Source organism: Perca fluviatilis, chromosome 10 (genome assembly GCF_010015445.1).
Source record: "Perca fluviatilis chromosome 10, GENO_Pfluv_1.0, whole genome shotgun sequence".
Lineage (NCBI taxonomy): Eukaryota > Metazoa > Chordata > Actinopteri > Perciformes > Percidae > Perca > Perca fluviatilis.
In genome coordinates this window covers 23,215,759-23,238,300 of record NC_053121.1, presented here as the reverse complement: position 1 = coordinate 23,238,300, position 22,542 = coordinate 23,215,759, and the positions used below count along the sequence as shown (strand labels likewise).

The 22,542-nt window shown below is 42.3% G+C and overlaps 1 protein-coding gene across 2 annotated transcripts; it reads right to left on the bottom strand.

The window, feature by feature from the left end:
• Window positions 1-1,136: 1,136 nt before the first annotated feature.
• atg2a (autophagy related 2A) lies at window positions 1,137-22,408 on the bottom strand. 2 transcript variants are annotated; one of them, XM_039812867.1, is made up of 33 exons: window positions 21,855-22,408; window positions 21,311-21,473; window positions 20,430-20,579; window positions 20,155-20,257; window positions 18,116-18,260; window positions 17,249-17,515; window positions 16,501-16,600; window positions 15,439-15,603; window positions 15,079-15,221; window positions 14,655-14,730; window positions 14,259-14,508; window positions 13,721-13,862; window positions 13,290-13,388; window positions 12,323-12,478; window positions 11,640-11,913; window positions 11,021-11,093; window positions 10,682-10,850; window positions 10,457-10,599; window positions 9,983-10,095; window positions 8,913-9,070; window positions 8,594-8,726; window positions 7,493-7,677; window positions 7,331-7,411; window positions 6,408-6,514; window positions 6,214-6,306; window positions 5,946-6,016; window positions 4,431-4,507; window positions 3,656-3,826; window positions 3,189-3,315; window positions 2,567-2,790; window positions 2,200-2,429; window positions 1,909-2,044; window positions 1,137-1,430 (listed from the first exon to the last, which is right to left on the bottom strand). In XM_039812867.1, the coding sequence occupies exons 1-33, from the start codon at window positions 22,023-22,025 to the stop codon at window positions 1,152-1,154; spliced, it is 4,974 nt and encodes a 1,657-aa protein (XP_039668801.1). In that variant the 5' UTR covers window positions 22,026-22,408; the 3' UTR covers window positions 1,137-1,151. The 2 variants fall into 2 exon arrangements, with proteins under 2 accessions (XP_039668801.1, XP_039668802.1); XM_039812868.1 differs by having other exon boundaries at window positions 12,323-12,469.
• Window positions 22,409-22,542: the final 134 nt, after the last annotated feature.

Below are 22,542 nucleotides of genomic sequence, written 5' to 3'. Positions count from 1 at the left end.
CTATTTAAAGAAGGGGATATAGATTTTACTACCTTCTTATAATGTTATTTAAAATACAGTGATTGTGCTAGATTAGCCTCGTCACTGTTGATGAATTGTTTTCAGCCCAAAAGAAAGTAGTAATGTTTCATGTACATTTATTTTCATTTAGATATGTTGATAATTGTGATCGTCGAATCACCTGTGTATTGTGGTACATGCGCATGAGCGTCTCTCTCTCAGTCTGTTTTGGAAACTGAGAGAGACAGGTATGTTGACGGAGTATCCCGCTTATAAATGTAATTCCAATGTTGATGCACTATGCCATGACTATGTTCTGGAGGAGTGATGAGGGACAGATGTGGTGTGTAGGGCTGGAGTCTGTATTGTAATGTGTTTCAAAGTTATTGCAAAAGTTTGTATCGCACTGTGTTCCTTTTAAGTGCCGCTGCTTTGCCGCTGCATGCTCAGAGTCGCGCTTCACGACCCGCGGCATTATAGGAAATGTAGTTTTCCTGTGGGATTTGTATAGAACGAATGTGATGTGTATTTGTACTGTTCTAGTGTGTGTGCACATATGAGGTTTCTGTGTTTACCTGTGATCTATTACACATGAGGCAGGGCATGTTTACTTTATTTTGCATTTGTTTTACTTTATTATTTTATGTATCCCTCACAGTAGTCTGAGAAGAGGGTGTGTGGAACTGATGCAGTCCCTGTCACATGTTGTGTCATTACAGGTATGGTTGTCAAAGAAAATAACCACTATACGATCATTTCACTTAATATGTTTTACTATACTGTGTAAATGTTTTGTTATGCTCAGTCTGTTTTGGAAACTGAGAGAGACAGTAGTCTGAGAAGAGGGTGTGTGGAAGTGATGCAGTCCCTGTCACATGTTGTGTCATTACAGACTCAATCAGTAAAACAAAGATCCAAAGAGAGCTGTGGTGTCGTGGTGATTTTGCGGTGTGTCCTGAGTCCGCTACACTAAACAAGAACGCTCTAAGCTGCATCAACGTTATGTCAAACAGTAGTTGTCTTTGTACTCGTTTTACCATGACTGTACAGTATTACAAGACAAGTGGGGATTTACAACATCAGGATGGTCTGGTTCTAGTCAGGTAGCTTAAATCACAGAACACCCCTCCAACATCTGTAAGTTCAGTAGTTTATAAATTAAAAACTCCCTCTGTCTGTCTGTCTGTCCTCCCTGTCTGCTGTCTCACCATGTTGGAGTGGGCTCGGCGAGGCATGCTCTCGCTGGTGTAGAGGTAGAGGAATTTGTTGATTTGTGAGGAGGCCAGTCGGTCTCGAACCTCCAGCTCCTGGACAATGAACACCTGCCTGGAGAGTGGCTGCTCGCCACCGGGACCAACCCCGACCGCCACTGACCCTTCCCCATCCTGCCCAGCTGCTGCCACCGAGTAGGACTCATGCTGGAAGGACACCTGGATGACAAAACAGGAGGAATGTGTTGAAAAAGATCCTGTTTGGGGGTTCTGTTGAAGCTGTAGATCTACTGCGAAAGTTATAGAAGTTTTAAAGAAGTACAGTTTAGTTTCAAGTTGAATTTAAAGTAATAGTTTGACAACTCACTGCTTGCTTGCCAAAAGTTAAATGAGAAGATCAATACCACTTGCTGTACAGAGAGTGGTATCAATCTTCTCCGCAAGTAAGTGAATAAGCATATTTCCAAGAGGCTCAAACTATTCCTTTAGTTTTACTTTCAAACAAAAATGTACAGCTGAGATCCATTACTTCTGGATCAGGGCACAAAAAACCCCATAAAAAAACAGATTGCAATAACAAAATCTGAGTTTAAGAGTTAAATACACAATATACTAATATGAACTGACAACCACTTTCAGCTGACACACACATACTGTGTATATATAATAATAAAAAAAAATAAATAAAAAAAAACACCTTGGTGAGCTGGATCTCCATCAGCAGTGCGTGCTGACGACCGCTGCCTCCGGCCCAGCGCCAGGAGTTCTGGGGACGAGAGGGAGCGACAGTGCGAGACGGGGACCCACGAACACCAGTGGGGACGGAACGACCTCTGTGGAGAGGATGACAGAGATGGTGAGAGCAACAGTTAAAAGAAAGGAGAGAAAACTGAATTTTTCTCATGACCCTTGATGTATATATTGTATGAGTAACTACATTTCTGTGCATCTGATAACCTACTTGTGGCCTTGTGTGTGCGTGTGTTACCTGTTTGTGTGCTGGGCATGTATGGACATGGGCTTACTGCCAAAGTCCTTGCCCCCGTAGAGATGCCAGACCACAGAGATCTCCCGCAGCACCACCCTGCTCTGGGGCACCGGGAAACGGCTGGGGGCTCTGAGCAGGTCTGAGCTGCCTCGTGGCCTGGAGAAGTGACTCTCCTTCACCCTGATGGGGCCCTGAGACAACACTGTCACCACAGGCTCCCCGTCCCTGGGCTGTAACAAATCCCATGTGTGGACATGCTGTGAGTAAGTAGCTATGAGTCATGCTATGAGGGAAAGTGAGCTAATGGGGAAGAAAATGTGTATAAGACAGACCAAACAGGACCATAAAAGCATAAGGAGAGACTCACAGAAATGCCCATCCCGGGAGCCTCCAAGATGCAAAAGTCGTCATTTTCGCTGGAGCCCTCGGAGCCTTCCTCTGACATCATATCTGCCTGTGCCTCCATTGCTGTGGCAACCAGTCCATCAAGCTCAGAGTCCTCACCCTGCAGGACGGAGGGGCTGCGCTTCTGAGCTTCACCTGGAAACAGGTATACGGAGACAGGCGAGCCCCTCGGCATGGAGGGTGAACCTGGACAAAGGTCCATCAGTCAGGTTAAGAAATCAATCAATCAATTAATTTGTGGGCTAGCCAAGCTGGTACAGAGACTAAAAACATCCTGAGCACATGGTACGGTGCATACAGATGTGAATTACTGTTCTTACTTTAGGTTTTATTGTTGCATTAGTGAAATCTGGAAAAAACAGGCGAGTTTTATGTTTTTTTTCCTTCCTAAAAGTTCAGTTGGTCAAGTATGACAATACGCTCCTCTGTATCTGTGTCAAACTTCACCACAGTTTTACATCAGCACACGACAACCCTCTTCCTATACACAAGGAAACAGGGGTCTTTGCAGAATTTTACTGAACCATATCCAGTTGGGATGTTGAGATATGTTAATAAAAAAAAAAAAAAAGACTCTTCAGTACCTGGATCTAAACTCTCTTCTTGGTGGCTCTTCTCTGTGTCAATTAAGGCATCAGCCAGGTCATACTGGTTGATCTCAGCGGTTTCAGCTGGAGGGCAGGGAAGCACTGACGCAGGACTTTCTGACAGCTAACAAGACAGAATATTACAGAAGAATATTATATGGCATCTCTAAACCACATTGGACATATGGAACCGGTCTGTTCTCGTCAGCAACCATTTCATTCATTCTCTATGCATTATGTAGGGAATTATATGTAAAAGACACTTTTAACTCTTTCACTTATTACACTTAATATTTTACTTAACGCTATTAGAGCAGAGATCTAAGGTTATAATAAACAGAATGTAAAGCCCTCTGAGACACATTTGTCAATATAAATAAATTAACTTGAGGTGCTTAACTAGTCTGAAGCCATTATTTAATCAATTTGTCATGTTAATTCTCTAGTAAATATGCTGGACCTACTGGTAATTTCTGACCAGCGATTTCGGTGGGTGAGGTGTGTCGTGGTGGAGGGTGCAGGTCACCCTGGGAGACCAGGTACTGCAGCAGATTGACCAGGGCAGCGCAGGAATCAGCACAGGTATGAAGGTGAACCACATTGTTGGAGCAACGGAGCTCAAAGAGAGGCTGAGACTGGAACATACAGAGCAAGCACATTTAAATTAATAACAGAGAGAGAATCAATAAATGTGGTGACAGAGAGAGTTGTAATGCAAGAGGAGAGAGGATCATCATCTGTAAGTTCAGTAGTTTATAAATTAAAGAGTCCCTCTGTCTGTCCTCCCTCCTTCTAAAAACACACCTGAACACTATAAACATAAAATGGATACAGCAAATGCCTCAAATGGACTTACAATTCATTGTTACATAACAGTCTGTAAACTGACCTTTCTCAAATTTGTAGACCTTGTTACTGATTGGCTAAAAGGGCAGCTGCATCATTGTTGTTACGGTTGCCTTGTTGATTTTGGTTTCATGTCCAACTGAAAAGTGATCCTAGTCTTAAATTGCTATCTGAAGCTATTATTATAGTGAAACTTTATTATAGTATAACAAATATTTATAAACACAGGGCCTGTGCTCGTTAGTGGTTTTCAAAGGAAATTGAACTAAATTATGATGTTTTGTTTACGTTCACATTTCTCTGGCTGTCAGTCATTTATTTTGCTGTATGCTTTACTGCTGCTGTGTAAATGTGAAGAAAACACAGGTATGTAAACAGGTGGCGAGCACTCACCAGCTTGCCCGTATCGCTGCCTTTCCAGGTGGTGATGGCGAGCTCCAGCAGGTCAATGTCCAGAACACAAACATAGTCTGTGTGACACAAAAACACAAAGTGGTTTTCATTAGAGTGATTCTTGTTTATGTTAGTCATATTAACTACTGTATTGGCCCAAATATAAGACGTCCCTGATTGTAAGATGACCTCAAGAGAATCAACATTAAGTAGAAGAAGAGCTGTTCTGTTGTTGACTTTCAGTTTAACAACAGCTCTGATATCAATTACACTTGTCCTGTTGGGAAAGTTTCCGTCGTCCAAGGGTAAGGTTTGTGTAAACCCATCCATCTTCATCCGCTTATCCGGTGTCGGGTCGCGGGGGGAGCAGCTCCAGCAGGGGACCCCAAACTTCCCTTTCCCGAGCCACATTAACCAGCTCCGACTGGGCGATCCCGAGGCGTTCCCAGGCCAGGTTGGAGATATAATCCCTCCACCTAGTCCTTGGTCTTCCCCGAGGCCTCCTCCCAGCTGGACGTGCCTGGAACACCTCCCTAGGGAGGCGCCCAGGGGGCATCCTTACCAGATGCCCGAACCACCTCAACTGGCTCCTTTCAACGCGAAGGAGCAGCGGCTCTACTCCGAGCTCCTCATGGATGACTGAGCTTCTCACCCTATCTCTAAGGGAGACGCCAGCCACCCTCCTGAGGAAACCCATTTCGGCCGCTTGCACCCTGGATCTCGTTCTTTCGGTCATGACCCAGCCTTCATGACCATAGGTGAGGGTAGGAACGAAAACTGACCGGTAGATCGAGAGCTTTGCCTTCTGGCTCAGCTCTCTTTTCTCTCAACGGCCATAAGCGCTAATAATGTAATAATGACGACGCCACCTCCGATTCTCCGACCAATCTCCCGCTCCATTATCCCCTCACTCGCGAACAAAACCCCAAGGTACTTGAACTCCTTCACTTGGGGTAAGGACTAATTCGCTACCTGGAGTAGGCACTCCATCAGTTTCCGGCTGAGAAACGCAGCTAACAAATAATTGTATGTGTCACTTGGATAAGTCAGAGAACAGCATCATAGAGGCTGGCTTTAACCAGCCCTAGAAATAGCTGCACTTGGTACTCATCTAGGCTCAAAAAACACTGGCATGATAGAATGGTGAATTGTGGTTTTGTCTTGTATGTCTTATTTTCTTTTTTATTGCTATGGACCCTCTTGTAAGTCTGAATTGAAAACATCCTGACACTTTTGACTTGTTTTCACTCATCAGGAATTTATCAGAACATGTTACATGAACAGACTAAAACTCAAAAGTTACACTGGACTTCCTACATACTTTTAATGCTGAATAACTAACAGACACACTATAAACAGACATGAAGAAATGTGCTAGCCTTGCGATATTAGGGCTACAAACAACTAAATGCAACACTCCTGAGCAACAGCTTCACTTTCTGTAAAGAAACAGCGTATTTTCTACAACCTTTCTGTAACTGTAACATGTAAACACATGTGCATCATGTGTCTTACCTCTCCTCAAGTCCACTGTGTCGCTCTCACATTTGTCAGAGAGGTAGAGAGCAGAGTCATCCAGGATGAATCTGACCACAGCATAACAAAAACACAACTTAGACAAAGATCTTACACTGGGAGTCACCAGCTCATATATTGTGGTACAAACTGACAGTAGCATTTTAAAATTATTTCAGCGCTCATTATAATACCAACATCTAATATTGTGAGTGTTTTTTTGTTATTTAATGGACAATCTTCATGTTCAGTTAGTGGCGAACTGTACCTGAGGTGGAAGGTGGCAGTGTCAACAATGATATTACTGGACAGAGAGAAGGACTCTGCTGTGAACAACATGCGCAGTGGCAGATACAGAGGTCTGGCAAACAGAAAAACAGAAGGTAAGGGTGGAAAAAAAAAAGGACATGGTACTGTGAATATTATCACTTTACCACACTTTTCTTTGGGTATAGTACATACCTGTAGTCGACGGCACAGGTAGCGAGGTGTGTGTGGAGGACAGTGATGACGGCAGGTGCTGTGTATCCCAGAATGGGATCATCAATGACATCCAGGAAGTCAACCAGCTGCAACAAACAAACACTCAGTTGGCAGGCAAAACAGCGAACAACATTTTTAAGTCATCCATCTAATGTGATTTCAGTGTGGAGTGTGGTTTGCATTTTTCAGCACAACCCAAATGGTTGAGCTGGAAAATAAAACAGAACAAATTGCGATTGCCTCAATAATAACATTGGCTGCATGTCTATTTGGTTATGCAATTTGTCATATTAAATTATACTTTACTGGCTACAATGTAATAGTATATGCTTATTATCTCTGGGAGCAAGTAAGGGGAAAAAGCAGTATTTTGGCAGGGCTGGTGAACAGGATGATGAAGAGTAAGAGCAATTATATTTTAGAATATACAGTGGATTGTAACATGCACATTATCTTACTAGTCCACTGTACTCTGGTTGATTTCTACTAGAGAAATCGGCATCTCACTCTCTTGCACTCCTCATTTATACATTTCTATTTCTGCATGAATGTGGAATGTCAAAAATGTTGGTCTAGAGAGAGAAGAATGCATTTTCTGACTCGAGCGACTTTACATCTGACTTTTATCTCCAAGAGAATTGAAAATAGTTTTGCTGAATCCCTTTACATTTTTTCATTAGGCAAGTAAATCACAAAATAAGAAAAACACCTTGAAATGCCTACAAATTAAATAATGAATATTACTAGAAATCCACGGTAGTTTAAGTATAGGAAGTCTTTTAGGAGAGATTTTTTTCTTTCATGAACTTTTAACCAACAACAATGAAGAACAAGAAGATACTGAGAAGACTGTGATCTGTAAGAGGACTGGTTTCTTTTTGCCTTCTTGTTCTGCTTCTCACCTGCTCATGCCAGCTGTGATTAGTCTGCGTCACGTAATGTCGCATGGTGGCACCTTGAAGTCGAAGGGCAACTAGGAACTCCTACAATAAGGGGCAGAAACAAACATTGTTTAATTTCGAACTTCCATCAGCAGCAAAATCAGGGGTTTGAGGAGCACGTACCTTAACACTCCTCTGTGGGTCCAGTGTGATTTTGATGGCTGTGGACAACATCTGTAACTCCCCCTCTTTGCCACCAACACTGCTCACACCCACCTCTGTGGGGTAAATGGTAGGGTCCAAGTGTTTTGGGGGAGTGAAGTTGGGCATCTCCAACCGCTGTGGGATAGGGGTGTCTTTCACCACCGCTGTAGTGATGGGGGGGAGGGGGAAAGAATGATGACCCAGAACTAGGGCTGTCGCAGTTACCGCATTACCATGGTGATTGCGGTCATGTAACGCCAACCGCAGAGTCAACCTTATCACCGATGTTTTGTTTTTTTTATTCTGTCATTAAACAGTGTTCATTAGCCTTTCTGTCTGACTTTCAATAACAAATGCGTGCCTTCCGAAAACATGTGAGCAGAATGGAGGGTCTGGAATTTCCACTCCTCCTCACGGAGCTGTTCATTCCCCCCACTGCGTTGTATTTATCAGATGAATTGCGCCCGCCCTTACTCCATGCTGCCAGTGCCAGGAGCGCTTCATCCAGCAGTCCTGAAAAAGGCAGCTGGATGCCGGGGGTGCACTGGGCACTGGCGGCATGGAGGGAGGATGTGCGGCTTCATCTGCATGTAGCCTACACCGTGAGCCTTTGTCGCGTTTCTTGCATGCTTCAAACTCACAGTGTGAGCGGTACAGGAGCAGGAGATAAGGCGACGCTCCGTGCTCCATCCAAAATCATCACGCTCCGCTCACATATACTGATGCAGACCAATATTCCTGCAAAGTCGGCCTCTTAATGACAACACTGAAATAAAGATAGACATTTAGACTATATGATATAAAAAATAGACTCCTACAGGAATAAATGCATTCGAAAAGTTTATTTTGAAATTATTTATTTTTTTATGCTGGTAACTGCGGCGGTTTAAATGACTTCACAAAAAGTGTGCGGTTTCATTATTTCATTACAAAAAAAATGAAATACCGTGAAAGCCCTACCCCGCAAACTACATTAACATTTTCTACTTTATTATTCATTAAATCTACTTCAACATTATTAAAATAAAAATATGAATTATGTTGCAATATAATGTTTTCAAACAACATGACAGTTTGTACCTCGATGGTAGAGTTCCACTCGTCTGCTCTCTAGACACAGGAAATTGAGATTGGGGTCGTTCTGGTGCTGTGCCACACTGAATATCTTCCCCCCTTCCAGGTCAAGCACAATTTCCCCATGACTCTGGTCCTCCTGATCAATGAGGTGAAACAGAAACCGTTAGAAACACAAAAATTACTAGATAAAAAAAAGTGATAGGGTAAAATCATTTTTAATTGTGGATCAAGGCAGAATCTGCAGTCTTTTGAAAAAAAAGTCCAAGTCAAGACTGTCTTGAAGGTCTTGAAGATGAAACTTACAAGCAGCCACATGACTCACCTTCTTGTCTGTTCTGGCTTGGAGACGACCTTTGCCGATAATCACAGTGAGGGAGAGGAGGCTGAGGTTGTGGTTGGGCCGGGGAGCTGACTGTTGTGTCTTTCCAGATGAATCACTGGCCAAGTAGAACTGAGGGTCGTCCTCTTCTGAATCAGAGTCTATGGCAGAGAGATAGAGGAGACAGAGGAAAACATACTTAGTCTTTTCTTTTTTTTCTTCATCAATGGAGGAAGAAACATACTGATATAATATACTGCTTGATTAATAAAAGATGTTTTCGCAGGCTAGCTGCCATTATATTTAAAGCGCCCATATTATGCTCATTTTCAGGTTCATAACTGTATTTTAAGGTTGTACCAGAATAGGTTTACATGGTTTAATTTTCAAAAAACACCATATTTTTGTTGTACTGCACAGCTCTCTCTCACTGCTGCAGATCCTCTTTTCACCTGGTTTCTGTTTTAGCTACAGAGTGAGACCTCTTTTCTTCTTCTGTACTATCTTTGATTGCACTCGCACATGCTCAGTAGCTCAGATGTAGAGCATGTCAGCTAGCTAACTCTAGAGACAGTAAAAGAAAGGCTGTTTCTCCAACTTTGGTCAGTTACAAGGCATGATTAGCTGGGAGACTTCTAAATGAGGGCACACATGTAAGTAGTTCTTTTGTAGATTATGGTGAACTTGTGTGTGTTGTAGCAGTGCTTTGCTATTGAGAACGACGTAGCATGCTAGCGTTAGCATTAGCATGCTAACGGTTAGCATTAGCATGCTAACGGTTAGCATGCTAACGAGCTAACGGTTGTGGTTAGCCAGCTCATTTCGGACTGTGACGTCACAGTCCGAGCCGATTTTGAACAGCTCACCAGACTGAAGGCAGGACACATTCAGAAACTGTATCCTAACGGCGATTTTTTCAGCATGTTTTTTTTTTTCAAAGTTTGTATGTGTGTGGAAGCACCAGAGACACAAAAGAACACCCCAAATCCCAGAAAAAGTGTTTTTTTCATAATATGGGCACTTTAATAGATCTACATGTTTGTTTTTTTCTTCATCAAAGCAGCCAAACTCACCCAGTCTAAAGGCCGACTTGCAGAGCTGGAACTCATCGTGGTGATGACGGCTGTGGTCGGGGCTGTGGGCTGAGGGGGGAGGAGGCTCCCACATCAACAGATCATTATTGATCCTTTTGGACAAAGGGGTGGGCGAGGGACATTAATGTTACTTCAGATGCAGGATTTAAGACCAATACAAAGACCAAAAAAAAAGGAACAAAGCTGGGTGCTATTCTTTAACACAACTAATGGCAGTTCTACATAAACAGCTCAAAAATGAGGACACCAGCAATATAAAAATGAAAATCTATGATTAAAGGCAGATGAAGTGAAACACTTGACAGTGTTCTGTGTTCATCTGAGAACACAGAAACTTTCTGTACAATAAAAAAACATTATACTGAAGATGATTTAAAACATTTTCCAACTTTTCGGGGGATGCCTGGATAATGTTATCTTGGAGCCATCACACCTGTGCTACTGTTGACGTACCTGTTGTAGAAGCTCTGGAAGGCCTGTTTGCTGGGCAGGAGGATGTAGGCCAGCGGCAGGTTGATGTCCACCGCACACTGACACTGAGCGACACACTGCGCCTGAAACTGACGCATCTCCTCGGGGTCGGCTGGAATCACCATCTAGAACAAGAAAGGAGAAATCAGTTCGGTCTGGAGTCTTGATGAGATAGCTCTTTTTTTTTTTTCCTGTGTGTCAACGCACCTCCTCAGTCTCAAACATGGTGCGGTTGGAGGAAAATGGGGAGCTGGTTTTGTCGTTGAGTTCACAGTGACTTTCAAAGAAGGCAGCCCCCAGGTCCCTGATGAGGTTCATCCCACCCAGACCTGCTGCCGGGCCCTGAGTCTCACCTCCACGCACACGTACTGATATCCTGCTCGCAGAAACAGAGAAGTAAGTAAAACTGGCTTGTGGTTAGAGTACATTACAACAATATTTTTGTCTCATTCCATGAGTACTAGAGAAGTAGTCTAGTACTGTAAAGTGCTGATTTCCAGCAGATTGTGAATGTATCTAATTCTTCTCATAATCACCACTACTAACCTCGGCGGAGAGTCACGGTTCTTCTTCACTCTGATACAGGGGAAAGAGCCGCCCTCCCAGCCCTCGTATGACCCTGGTGAGACAATACACATCAGTTCTCTGTTTAAAGGTCTGCTTCAGCCATATATATGAGTTTCTTTTACAGCTTTTAATAATGAATTGTGTTCTACAGGACTACATGCAACAGAAAAGTCTAACAGAGCTACAGTCAGCCTTACATAGCAAGCCCTTAGCAGACACATTTTGTACACACTCATTATAAAATGGCAGGTATTGTAAAATCTCCAGCGCTTGTCTTGTCCTTTATAATGTGAAACATTACAAGCAACAAATGCAATTTCCATTATCTTTATGAGGTAACAGCTAGTCATAAAAAAAATAAAATAAAATACTAATGGGACTATATTAACAAAAACAAGGGGCTTTCCAACTTTTTACTAACTTAAATCCCTGGAAAGCTATACTGATACAGAGAGTATTACCCTGGTAAACAAATTGACATTGAAAACACATGTGATTGTCTATGTTGCAACAAGCATTGGTCAGTACACTGTATGTCTATCTTTGGTTGCATTTGAATGAATATTCAGTCAGTACAAAAGGTTGTGCGTGTTCCCACCGTGCAGGTCGGAGAAGGAGGCCTCCAGCAGCTGGGTGAGGCAGGGAGCCCACGGCTGTCCCGGGGCAGTCTGCTCGGCCTGGAGGTCCGGGGCCTCCTGGTGCTTCAGCTCTAGCTCCGTCAGCTCCAGCACCAGGGTCTCCTGCCGCACTGCCCTCTGGGTCGGAGGTCGACGCTTAGGGAGAGGCCGCAGGTCGGGTATGGGGAAACGAAGCCTGAGGATGGCGTGGGGGGAGAGAAGGGTGAAGGAGGAGCACAGCTCGCTGCTCTGGGTCTGAGGAAAGAAAGTTAGAAATCTCTTAGTATTTATTTTTCCAAAGACTGTTGGCTGAAGATGGATTTTAAGATTTTAAGTTACAGACAGTAGTCAGTTGCCTTCTGTGAAAGAGGATGTCACTGTTAAAGCTTCACTAGCAGCTTAAGGGCAATCTTAAGACTATTGAAAACTTTCTTATTTAATTAAAAATAAATAAAATAATTTTGCACACGTTTGGTCAGACATGATGGGATTACCTTTTCAAGCTTTTTTGAAGAAGATTTGTCTATTTTTTTTGTCCTGCTGACATAGACGCATTTCTGGCTTGAGTTTTAATTGGGTTACTGACTATTGCATTTCATAACAGGTCTACATTGTCTTTATGTAATTCATTTCTTAATGAGGAAATGAACAGGTGAAACTCCACCTGCATGAGTCCAGGTCCGGCAGTCTGTGTGGGACAGTGGCTGAAGGCCTTGCTCAGGTTCCCCAGGCGACTGATGATGTCCAGGTCCAGCTCGGCGCTCAGCTCTGCCAGCTCCACCCACACTACACTGTCCCGCCGCACCACCCGCTGTTTACCCTACACACACACACACACACACACACACACACACACACACACACACACACACACACACACACACACACACACACACACACACACACACACACAACACACACACACACACACACACACACACACACACACACACACACACACACACACACACACACACAATACATGTTATTAGACAGATAAAGTCTGCATGAATATGCTTTTGATTACTGGCATCATCATAGTTCAGGATTTTAGGGTACAGTTGTTTTATTGGAATGCTATTTTTAAAGGGTTATACAGCCTTTTGGCAAGAAAGTGGTCAAATTTAAGACATTTAATACTGGCAAATATATATATTTGGAAACTTTAGTCAAAAAAGTTTGGTATTGGTCTTAAAAATAAGGGTGTCACAATGTACCCGTGTTCACATTCAACATTACATTTATTATATCATGTAACTTTCTAAGTACAAAAGTATCATAAGAGAACAATAAATACTGGCTGCTTTATTTTTTTTTTACTGTAGTCTTCAACGACTCCTGTCAATTCAGTCTTTGTAGTACCTTAATATTAATGTTAATATTGTAACACTACTTTACCTACTACAAAACCAGACAAACATTGTTTGTACAGCACATTTTGTACACTGAAAGCGCTTCACACAAAAACAAAATGAATGACAAACAAATATCATTTATTTTAGATAAGAAATGTTTAGCACTTCTCAAGACTGTGTGTGTGTGTGTGTGTGTGTGTGTGTGTGTGTGTGTGTGTGTGTGTGTGTGTGTGTGTGTGTGTGTGTGTGTGTGTGTGTGTGGACTGTAGAGCATACTCTACGCAGGTGTTTTTCAGTGAGGCCGTAGTGTAGTTGGGCACACGGTCTGGCTGCAGCTCCAACTGTGAACAGACCAGCTTTCTGGAACTGAAGCAACTGGAAAGAGACACAAAGTTCTCTCAAGTCTTGCTTATCAGCTTGGAAAAAGAACAACAAACTACTTTCAGACGACAGGAACAATTTTAGTTAAAAGTAACTTCAGTCTAAACATGTCACAATTTAAGTGACATGTATCATGACTCCATGCTGGCAGTCAAACATATAACGTTGGTTATAGTACAAAAGAAAGATGAAGAACAGCTGTGACAGATTGAGATGTTAAACCTTAAAATGACCTTATGTGATCACTTACTGATGATACGGATATTAACCACATTGAAAATATAATGACCAAATATGAACAGCCAAACAAATAAAAGATGTTCTACCTCGCTGTACTGAGGCTTTCCGTCCTCCCAGAGGCACTCTAACAGCTCCAATCTGCTGAAGGAAAGGTCCGAGGTCATGGCCCGACTGTGGCGTGTCCCGCTCCGCATCTCACAAGCAACCTGCACTGCTGCTCCTGTCACTCTGGGAGAAAGGTTCAACAGTGGAAACGAGAATCAAATTAGAATTTATTTTGCAATGTGGCGGTTTGTATCAATTTACATAATGTAAATTGATACAAACCCTTGAGACATGTAACACATTCCTCAATCCGGCAGGCTATGTAACTTCATCACAGTTTATTGTTTTTCAGAAAGTCCTTTGTTTACTGAGCCGCATCTTATTAAGAAAGGGAAGTTCTACAGTGTAGTCAACTGAATCTTCTATGTAATTTTTTACTTCCACAAGCCCCTTTTTATATTGATATACTACATGCATAAAAAAAAGAAGAAGAAGGTACCTAGGAAATTATGTGTAAAGCTATGTCCACATGATGAATTATAACTAATCAAAGACAAAACATGTGTCTGTGTTCTCTACCTGAGATGGGAGTGTGGGCAGGCCTTGGCAAAGCCGCCTCTCAGATGGTGGAAGTCCCTCTCACTAAACATGCTGTCTTTGAAGAAGGCCAGCTCCTGGAAGAACATCTGAGACACCTGAGCCAATGACGAGGCTCCGTCTGGCTTAGAGGGTGGGTCCTCCTGCAGCAGGGTTAGGGTGAGCCCACCGAGAGTCAGACGCAACAAAGCATCGGGCTTCAGCTGCTCTGCCTGGCCGCTGTGCGAGCGTCCTGCAAGGACGAGGATGACAGTTCCGTTTTTTGTTAAAGACAAAAAGCTCAAACATCTGTGTAAAGTAGCAACATGCAGGTGTCATAAATAACAATAATTTTGAGGACAGTTCTGTACTTGATACTCAGCACTGCAGTGATTTTACCTCTGGTCCGGCCCCTTGCCTGTGGTAGACTCGACAAACTGCCTGCAGGATACCTCCTGGGACAGTTCATCATGCCCTGTCAGGTAAAATTAAAGTGGAAATCAGACAGCTTGTGACAAGTTCCAGTTCTGTGTTTGTTGTTGTTCTCAGTAAATAAGGAAAGAAAAAGCACACATTATTCCATAAAATACTATGTGCCAATACACTCTTTTTTTTTTTTTTAATAAATGTAACATTAAAAATAATAATACTATTTTTATCAATACTAAAGGACACAAATATTGATAATTTAGGAATTTAAGCTTATTGTGCTAATCAAGGAAAAAGAGAAAATGAAATCATCTTTCATTTATCAGCCTTACAACAATAGTTTCTCCACATGCGGCTGTCTGCCAAGTGTAAACCACCCACACCCACACCCTACCTGTGCAGACAATGGTGCAGGCTGTGTGAAGCTAGCCAAACTGTGTGTGGAGGACTCCATATCACTGTCTGACAACTCGCTGCCAGAGCGCACAGATGTCATGCTACTGATCATTCCAGTGGGACCCATGGAGAAAAACATTTCTGCAGGCACACACACACACACACACACACACACACACACACACACACACACACACACACACACACACACACACACACACACACACACACACACACACACACACACACACACACACACACACACACACACACACACACACAGATAAATACTACAATGTACACATACACTTTACGGCATGTTGCTGCAAGGAAAACATGTTGAAAAAATGCTGTATACCTCCATTCTCCAGGCCAGTAATGTAGGGCTCTAGGTCGGGCTCAGTATCCCAATCCTCGTCTCTGGGACTGGAGCCTAACTGCTTACCGAGGTCCTCCTCAATCAAACGCAGGTCGTCTGAGTCTAACGGACGACTGAATGCTCCACCACACTTAGTCTCTGTCTCTGGGGGAAAGAGGACAGAGAAACAGATTTATGAATGTGTTTGAGAGGGAAAGAGATCAAGGCTGAGTGTGACCTCACATTCAGACATCTAGAATAGTCTGTGACCTTACCCTCTAGCTTTGTCCTGCAGAGGGAACAACACAGGCGTATTGTCTGTGTCTGAGTGTATCTGTTCAGAGTCCTCCTGGCTTTTATGGGCTTTACATTATGTAGTGCTAAAGTCTTTAGGCACCCAAATTTGTGGTGCATGCATCAATGTAAGCATCGTAGCAATATTTGCAGTAGCAGTATTTGCTATTCTATTTGTGAACAGAAAATGATTCTGAATGAATTCTGAATATCCATTTGATAATTTATTCATGTTATAATAACAGGCCACGCTATGGCCTGACTATACTCGGACTGGTTCTTTAAATCAGCCAGCTTAAGCTGACCAAATCACTACAATCTTTTTAAATCACTGAAGCACCTGATTCATCTTGTTTCATGCCATAATCATCATGATACATTAAACATAACCTGGGGTGGTGATGGCGCAGTGGATTTGATACACGCCTTTGGTGTGGAAGTTCTGGGTTCAATTCCCACTACGATACCTCAACCAATGTGTCCCTGAACACTTAACCCATAGTTGCTCCAGAGACGTGCGACCTCTGACATATATAGCAATTTTAAGTCGCTTTGGATAAAAGCGTCAGCTAAATGACATGTAATGTAAGGCAAATAAGATCCAACAGTCAGAAAGGCAATTTCAATCTCAGATTCCAACTTCTTCTTTAGTTCTCAATAAAGTGTCAAATTATGATCACATATAGATTGTTTAATGGCAAAAGTGGCAGGTGTAACCCAGGCCTGGGATTGGTGCATGTTTATCACAGTGGCTGTGTTTTACTGTACCAGTGTCTATGCAAAGGGCTGCCAGCAGGTCTGTCAGATGGGTTATTTGATCTGGAGACAGCAGCAAGTGGACACAGCCCACCTTCCCATCCAACTCCAACTGATCAACAGAGGGAAAGAGACAGGATACAGAAGTCAAAATGAGATCATAGTTATACCTGTAACAATTATGACATAATTGTCTAATTTTCAATTTTGTTTGCATTATCGCAGTTTCTTTGTTTAACCGCAATTAATGCCTAACATTAGCTAAACTGCTAAGACTGTTGATGGTAATTGTTGATTTGGTTTGGAAAGGCAAAATTGTAATTATTTCAGTGATTATTAGTCAGACTGTTGAGCTAAAGCTATGGTAGTTGTTGGCACTTGACCTTCACGTTCATAGCAACAAAAATGAAAAGGGTGGATAAAGTAAAGAGTGTGGAGCTGTGATTTACTTCATTCAGTTGTGCATTTGTGTTTTTACATTATCTGGGTCACAAAACAGCGATACAACCAGAAGATATATCCTGGGATTCATTTAAAAGTTTAATTTGTTTAAAAAAAAAGTAATAAATAAATACATATTTTTAAAATTTGACTGAACAAGACAAATATATTGTTAATTGCAATTATTTCTGAGATTAATTGTACAGCAAAATTTTGAATTGTTACAGCTCTAAGTGCAGTTGCATTTACTAATCCTTCAGGATGTTACAGTACACACCCACACACCCACACACACACACCCACACACACACACACACACCTTTGGTCCAGGCAACATGTCGTTCTGTTTGATCTTGACGGTGGTCTCAATGAAACCGGAGCAGCTTCCTATGAGTAGTGGCTGAGATGCAGGACAGGGAGGGGATGTTAGGGGCTTTGCCTCTTCTTCCTCTTCCTCCTCCTCATCATCATCATCATCTTCTTGTTCGTCCTCCCCCTCCACCTCCACCTCCTCATCCTCCTCCTCCTCCTCCTCTTCTACTTCACTTGCTGTGGCTGATTCAGGACGTTGCTCTTCATGAGGCCCCTAAGAAATGAGGAGAAATCTATGAGCATTTCTGGTAATAAATTATATTGTTTTCATATTGATGTATATTGTGATATTTTCCTCCAAGATTACAAGAAAAAAACATTTTTATTTTATCTTATCAGTTTATTTGTCAGAGACAATGTTACTAAAGTGTAACCGATGTAATGTAGCCCTAGGCTAATTTGCAGTCCTTGTCCCTGGTTAGGCTTTTACATAAGAACAAATTTCAGTGGTTATTACTTTGTTGCTTTGCAACAGTAGCAAGTGAGAAAAGTTCATCTTGTTCAGACATCACTGTGGGAGTAAGAAAATGATTTATCAAAGTCTGAATAGCTAGATATTTTAGTAAATTATAAACCCCTTTAATCCACATCAGCTCCTCCTAGACGGAATGTGGTGTACGTATTTTGAGTTTTTACCCATTTCTTAACTATTCTTTGATATTTTTGGTTTTTAGTTTGCTTAATCTTTCATAATCCTGCTAATAAGTAGGTGACTACATAAATTATATACAGAAATGAATAAAAGTGTGAAAGAAATAAAAAATATATACAGAGATTGCACGTAAAGAATCCTTAGCAGCGAGGTCTCCATCACCTGAACTGTGCCGGTGCTGTCGTAAAACAGCTGAACCGCGCTCAGCTGGAGGATCTTGTGCAGGAAGGCGGGCGGCTGGTGGATGTCGACAGGCACGGCAGTCTGGCTGGCTGGATCTCGCACTGCCTCGTCAAAGTATTCCAGCCTGGAGAACCGTGCAAACACACCAATTATTTAGCGGCATAAAATTGTATTTAATTCAGTACATACAGGGGAAAAGTCACACCTGCATTGTGACAGCAGACAGATATAATATAATATCACATAATGAGATTTTCATTTTGAGAAAAACTCACAGTACCATTGGTATGAGGTATTGGTATGAGGTAAGGAACTCTATCAAATTATACCATGGTTTTATAATGAATATACCTGACATACTGATCAGTACAAGTAGCACTTCATATTTTGTTGCTGAAGTACAGTTCTGCTGTATGATGATGATCAGATAGCATCCCGTTTAATAAACACTTATCCCATAACATGCTTCACGGAACTCAAATCAGTTGTTCTGTTAAAAATCAAGCATTTGAGATAACAGGGCCTTCTGGTCACTGACCCCAGACCAACACAGACATCCTGAGCAGCTTTGTCAATAAGCCACAACTAAGGTTTCAACAGTAACTAGAGATGGCCCGATACCATTTTTTGCTTCCCGATACCGATTCCGATACCTGAACTTGCATATCAGCCGATACCGATTACCGATCCGATACCAGTATGTCATATATTTTATTATGTTTTAACAACTATATACTAATATCCCTGTATGGATGTGATAGGATTTCTATCTTTGTTGTTGGTCTGGCTCAGGTTAAACTCTGAACTGAACACTGCAGCTGAAAATAGTTAAGATGTTGTGTCAAAAATGCATAAAATACATCAAAATATTGAGAAAATAATAAATGATTGCACTAGTCATGATTATTATTTTATCTATAGTCATACAACCAGTTAACTATCTGGCTCTTCACAGGAACAGTGGCCACATATTCATCAATGTAAAAGCCACAGACTCCCCTGACATCCCATATTGACAACACCTTAAGTACAGCCTGCACTTATTTGCAGCCACTGATAGAAGCCTGTTCAGGTGAATGACCTTGTCAATACTGACCCCGTTCAAAATGAGCTTCACGCTGAGGCTGTCTGATAATATAAGGTCAGGGAGTGCAAATTCATAACTTAGCAGGATCCTCTTCTCCTTTTCTGCTGATGAGCAGAGAAAAGATGAAATCTAATTCTTTTCTTCCATTTTGCTTTCACTCTCCCCTGACTGTAATATAAGTGGTGATGTGGGAGAGTTACAATATCACTAATCGCCAAAAGACATTTTAGCACAGTAGCACCCTCTTGTGAGTGATAAAAAGTGAAATCCATCAAAAGAAAAGCTGGGTATGAATGTGGATGCTTTTATTTGTAGAATGTTATGCTGACCACTATGTTCGAGCTAATTCTTTGAAGCTTCTTCTTTGTTTTCATCACCTAAAGTGCTTCAGAGCCAGTTTGTGTTTTTCAGGCTACATTTCGGTGTTTTGTAAAATGCCTGAACACATTTCATTTAAAATCACAACCACCTTCTATGTTTTTGCTCTGATCTGGCCTCAACAAACACTGAAAAAATCCTGTGTTGATGTCTTTACAAAGTAGCTTGGTGTGCTGCACTATATTCTTTTGTAGAACAAATCATGTGAGTCTTCTGTGCCGAACCTAGTCATATTGATAAAGCCATGTAATTTGTTAAAAGGCCACTCAGGTATGCTTTTCAATAAATATATTATTGCCAAATGTACTGTAAAAAGTGACCTTTGGTTTTGCACCATGAGCTGCTCTCTATCAGCATGTTCCAGCAGCAAACAGTACCAAAAGTAATGGGTTTGTTTTTCAGGATGTTCCCACAAAAATGAATTAACACAGTGTATAAACCCTAATGTAGCATTAACAAAGAGGACATTTTAAAATAGAAAAAAGGACACAAAGTCATATTCTTTGAAGTTAATTTCCTTTAAGTGAATCTTTGAAAGTAAGCAAGGACTTACCGTTTGATGTGCACCTCTAAGGCAACGCCTGTTTCCAGGTCCAGGGGCTGGTGCTCTATGCGAACAATAGTGTCTATGAAGGTGACTTTAATACGACGAAGGACTGCAAACACAGATGAGACGAGACACGTTAAGTTTTATCAGCACTGATCTTCCAAAGCATCTTTCTTAGCGGTGTGTATTCAGAATGTTTAGTTTTTTTTCATTTGAGAAATGTTCCCAATAATACTGTCAGAGTGCACATTCTGACTGTGGGGAAACTGATTTCGACTCACCCGTCTCAATGGTTTGTGCAAACATCTCAAGCCCCTCCAGCTGGGCAGGTGGCTCCTCGGACGCCTCCGGGGGGTCCTTCAGGCACTCCTGAGCCAGCTGCATGCTGGAGGTCATGCTTGATGACCAGCCTTGGGAGTCCCAACCCCCACCTGAGTACAAACAAAACCACATGGGATTCAGTGATTTCTTGCACTTTGACAAAGATGTAGTGTAAGTGAGGTGTGCACTTTTTTTACATCCAATGCAAACATTAGTAAACTCCTTAGTATGTGATACACGTGAAGATCCAGGTTGCACCTCCTGAGCTTTCTGTAGTCCCGTACAGAGCTGAGAGGATTAGTTGATTCATTGATTGCCAGGAAGTTAATCAATTCACAAAATAGTCAACAATTAATCGTTTCAGTCCATTTTTGAGTAAAAATTAAAAAAATACTTTGAAATCACTTGAGGATATGCTGTTGCTCTTCTTCATATGTGATAGTTAAGTGACTATTTTAGGTTTTTTGGACTGTTGCTCTGACAATACAACGGTTTTGATTATGCCAGCTTGTGGTCTAGAAAAATGAGTATACGGATGTGTACTTTGTTTTACTAATGCACTTAAATATCAGATCTTAACAAATAGACACTATCTAACAACTGCTTCCCTGCATAACAAGAGCTCTACATCAGGAATAGTTTGGGGAAAACAGTATGAAAAACTGGGACATATTTGTCCTTACAATATACTTTTGGACCACAGTCGATCTCATCTGATAAATCCTGGAAAACCCCCCTCACTCAACCTATGGATGGCTGGTGCATGTTTAGTGGCCCAAGTGTAAGACCCAAGAGTGAATCCCAAATATTGACTCAAGAACATGTTTTTACGTTAACTTACTGGTCCGGTACTTGGGTCGACATGTTATCTGAAGACCAGAAACTTCTAAGGTACAGTGATCAGTCAGGAGAGCTTGCCAGGGGATGGTCACTGCTATGCTGCTCACAAAGCCATCCACTATCTCCAGAGGAGCTCCAAGAGACTCCAAAAGCTCATTGACCGCCTGGAGTAGAGAGGAAGCAGTCAGTAAGAAACACAAAGTTAAAGAAATCTGAACAACTGGTTTCACACTGTCTCATCACTCTGGTGTAGACTTATAAAGCAAAGGAAGTGCACAGCCAACATGGCAGGGGTAAATACATCTATTCTGAATGTTAAGACACGAGGGAGAGGTGCAGTTAATCTGGTGAGCTGGTGATGTGTTCCCCATAACTGGATTTCGTCGAAGAAATGCGAGCTAGGCTGAGAGCATGACGTTGGAGATTGTTGTTGAACTCGAGTGCAGTTGCGAAACAGTCAAGGGTGCACGAGCCAGACAAAAACACACGATGACTACTGCTGCTGTGGTGCAAAGTTGACAGCCACCTCTCTTTTAAAAACTCACCCAGACATCGAGGTTGATTTCCTTGATGACACCGCTGCCGTTGTAGAGGTCCAAGCCCAGCTGGTCCAAGCTCAGTCGTTCCTGCAGAAAGTGACCGAGGTAATGCTGTAAGAGGTACCGACAGGCCCGCTTCTTGATTGAGCCTGACCAGGGGAAAAGCCAGCGAGACATATGGCCAGAGAGAGCGGGGAGAGGGAGCAAAGAGGTGGCGAAGGAGAACGAGTGCGAGTACAGTCCTCTGGCAACTGCATAACAGACTAACACAAAGTGTGCAAAAACAAGGAATGAGCCACAGCTAGCTACATGGGGCTAAGGAAGGGTAGACCGTAACTTCTTCTACGTAAGTTCTCCCCTAGGCTTGACACAAAAATACGAAAATCCTTTGCGTCAGGACCGATGCGAGTCCCCTGCTACTTGACGAGACGTCACTCCAACTGTCTGTAGCTGTCTCGGCTCATATTTTCGGTACGTTTCTGTCGAATTGGAGCAGCAGGTCCTGTTGGTGCGTTTCTCTTGTTTCAGGGTTGTTTATTGTTATCATACGCCAACTGATGGTATGGTGAACGTACGTGCGTCTCGCGTCACAGTGACGAAAGGCAAAACCCGGAAAAGAGAGACTATGGACCCACCCAGGCGCCATCTTTGTAAGGTTAATAGTTTTTTTGCAAATCTGAAATCTGGGGGGGAG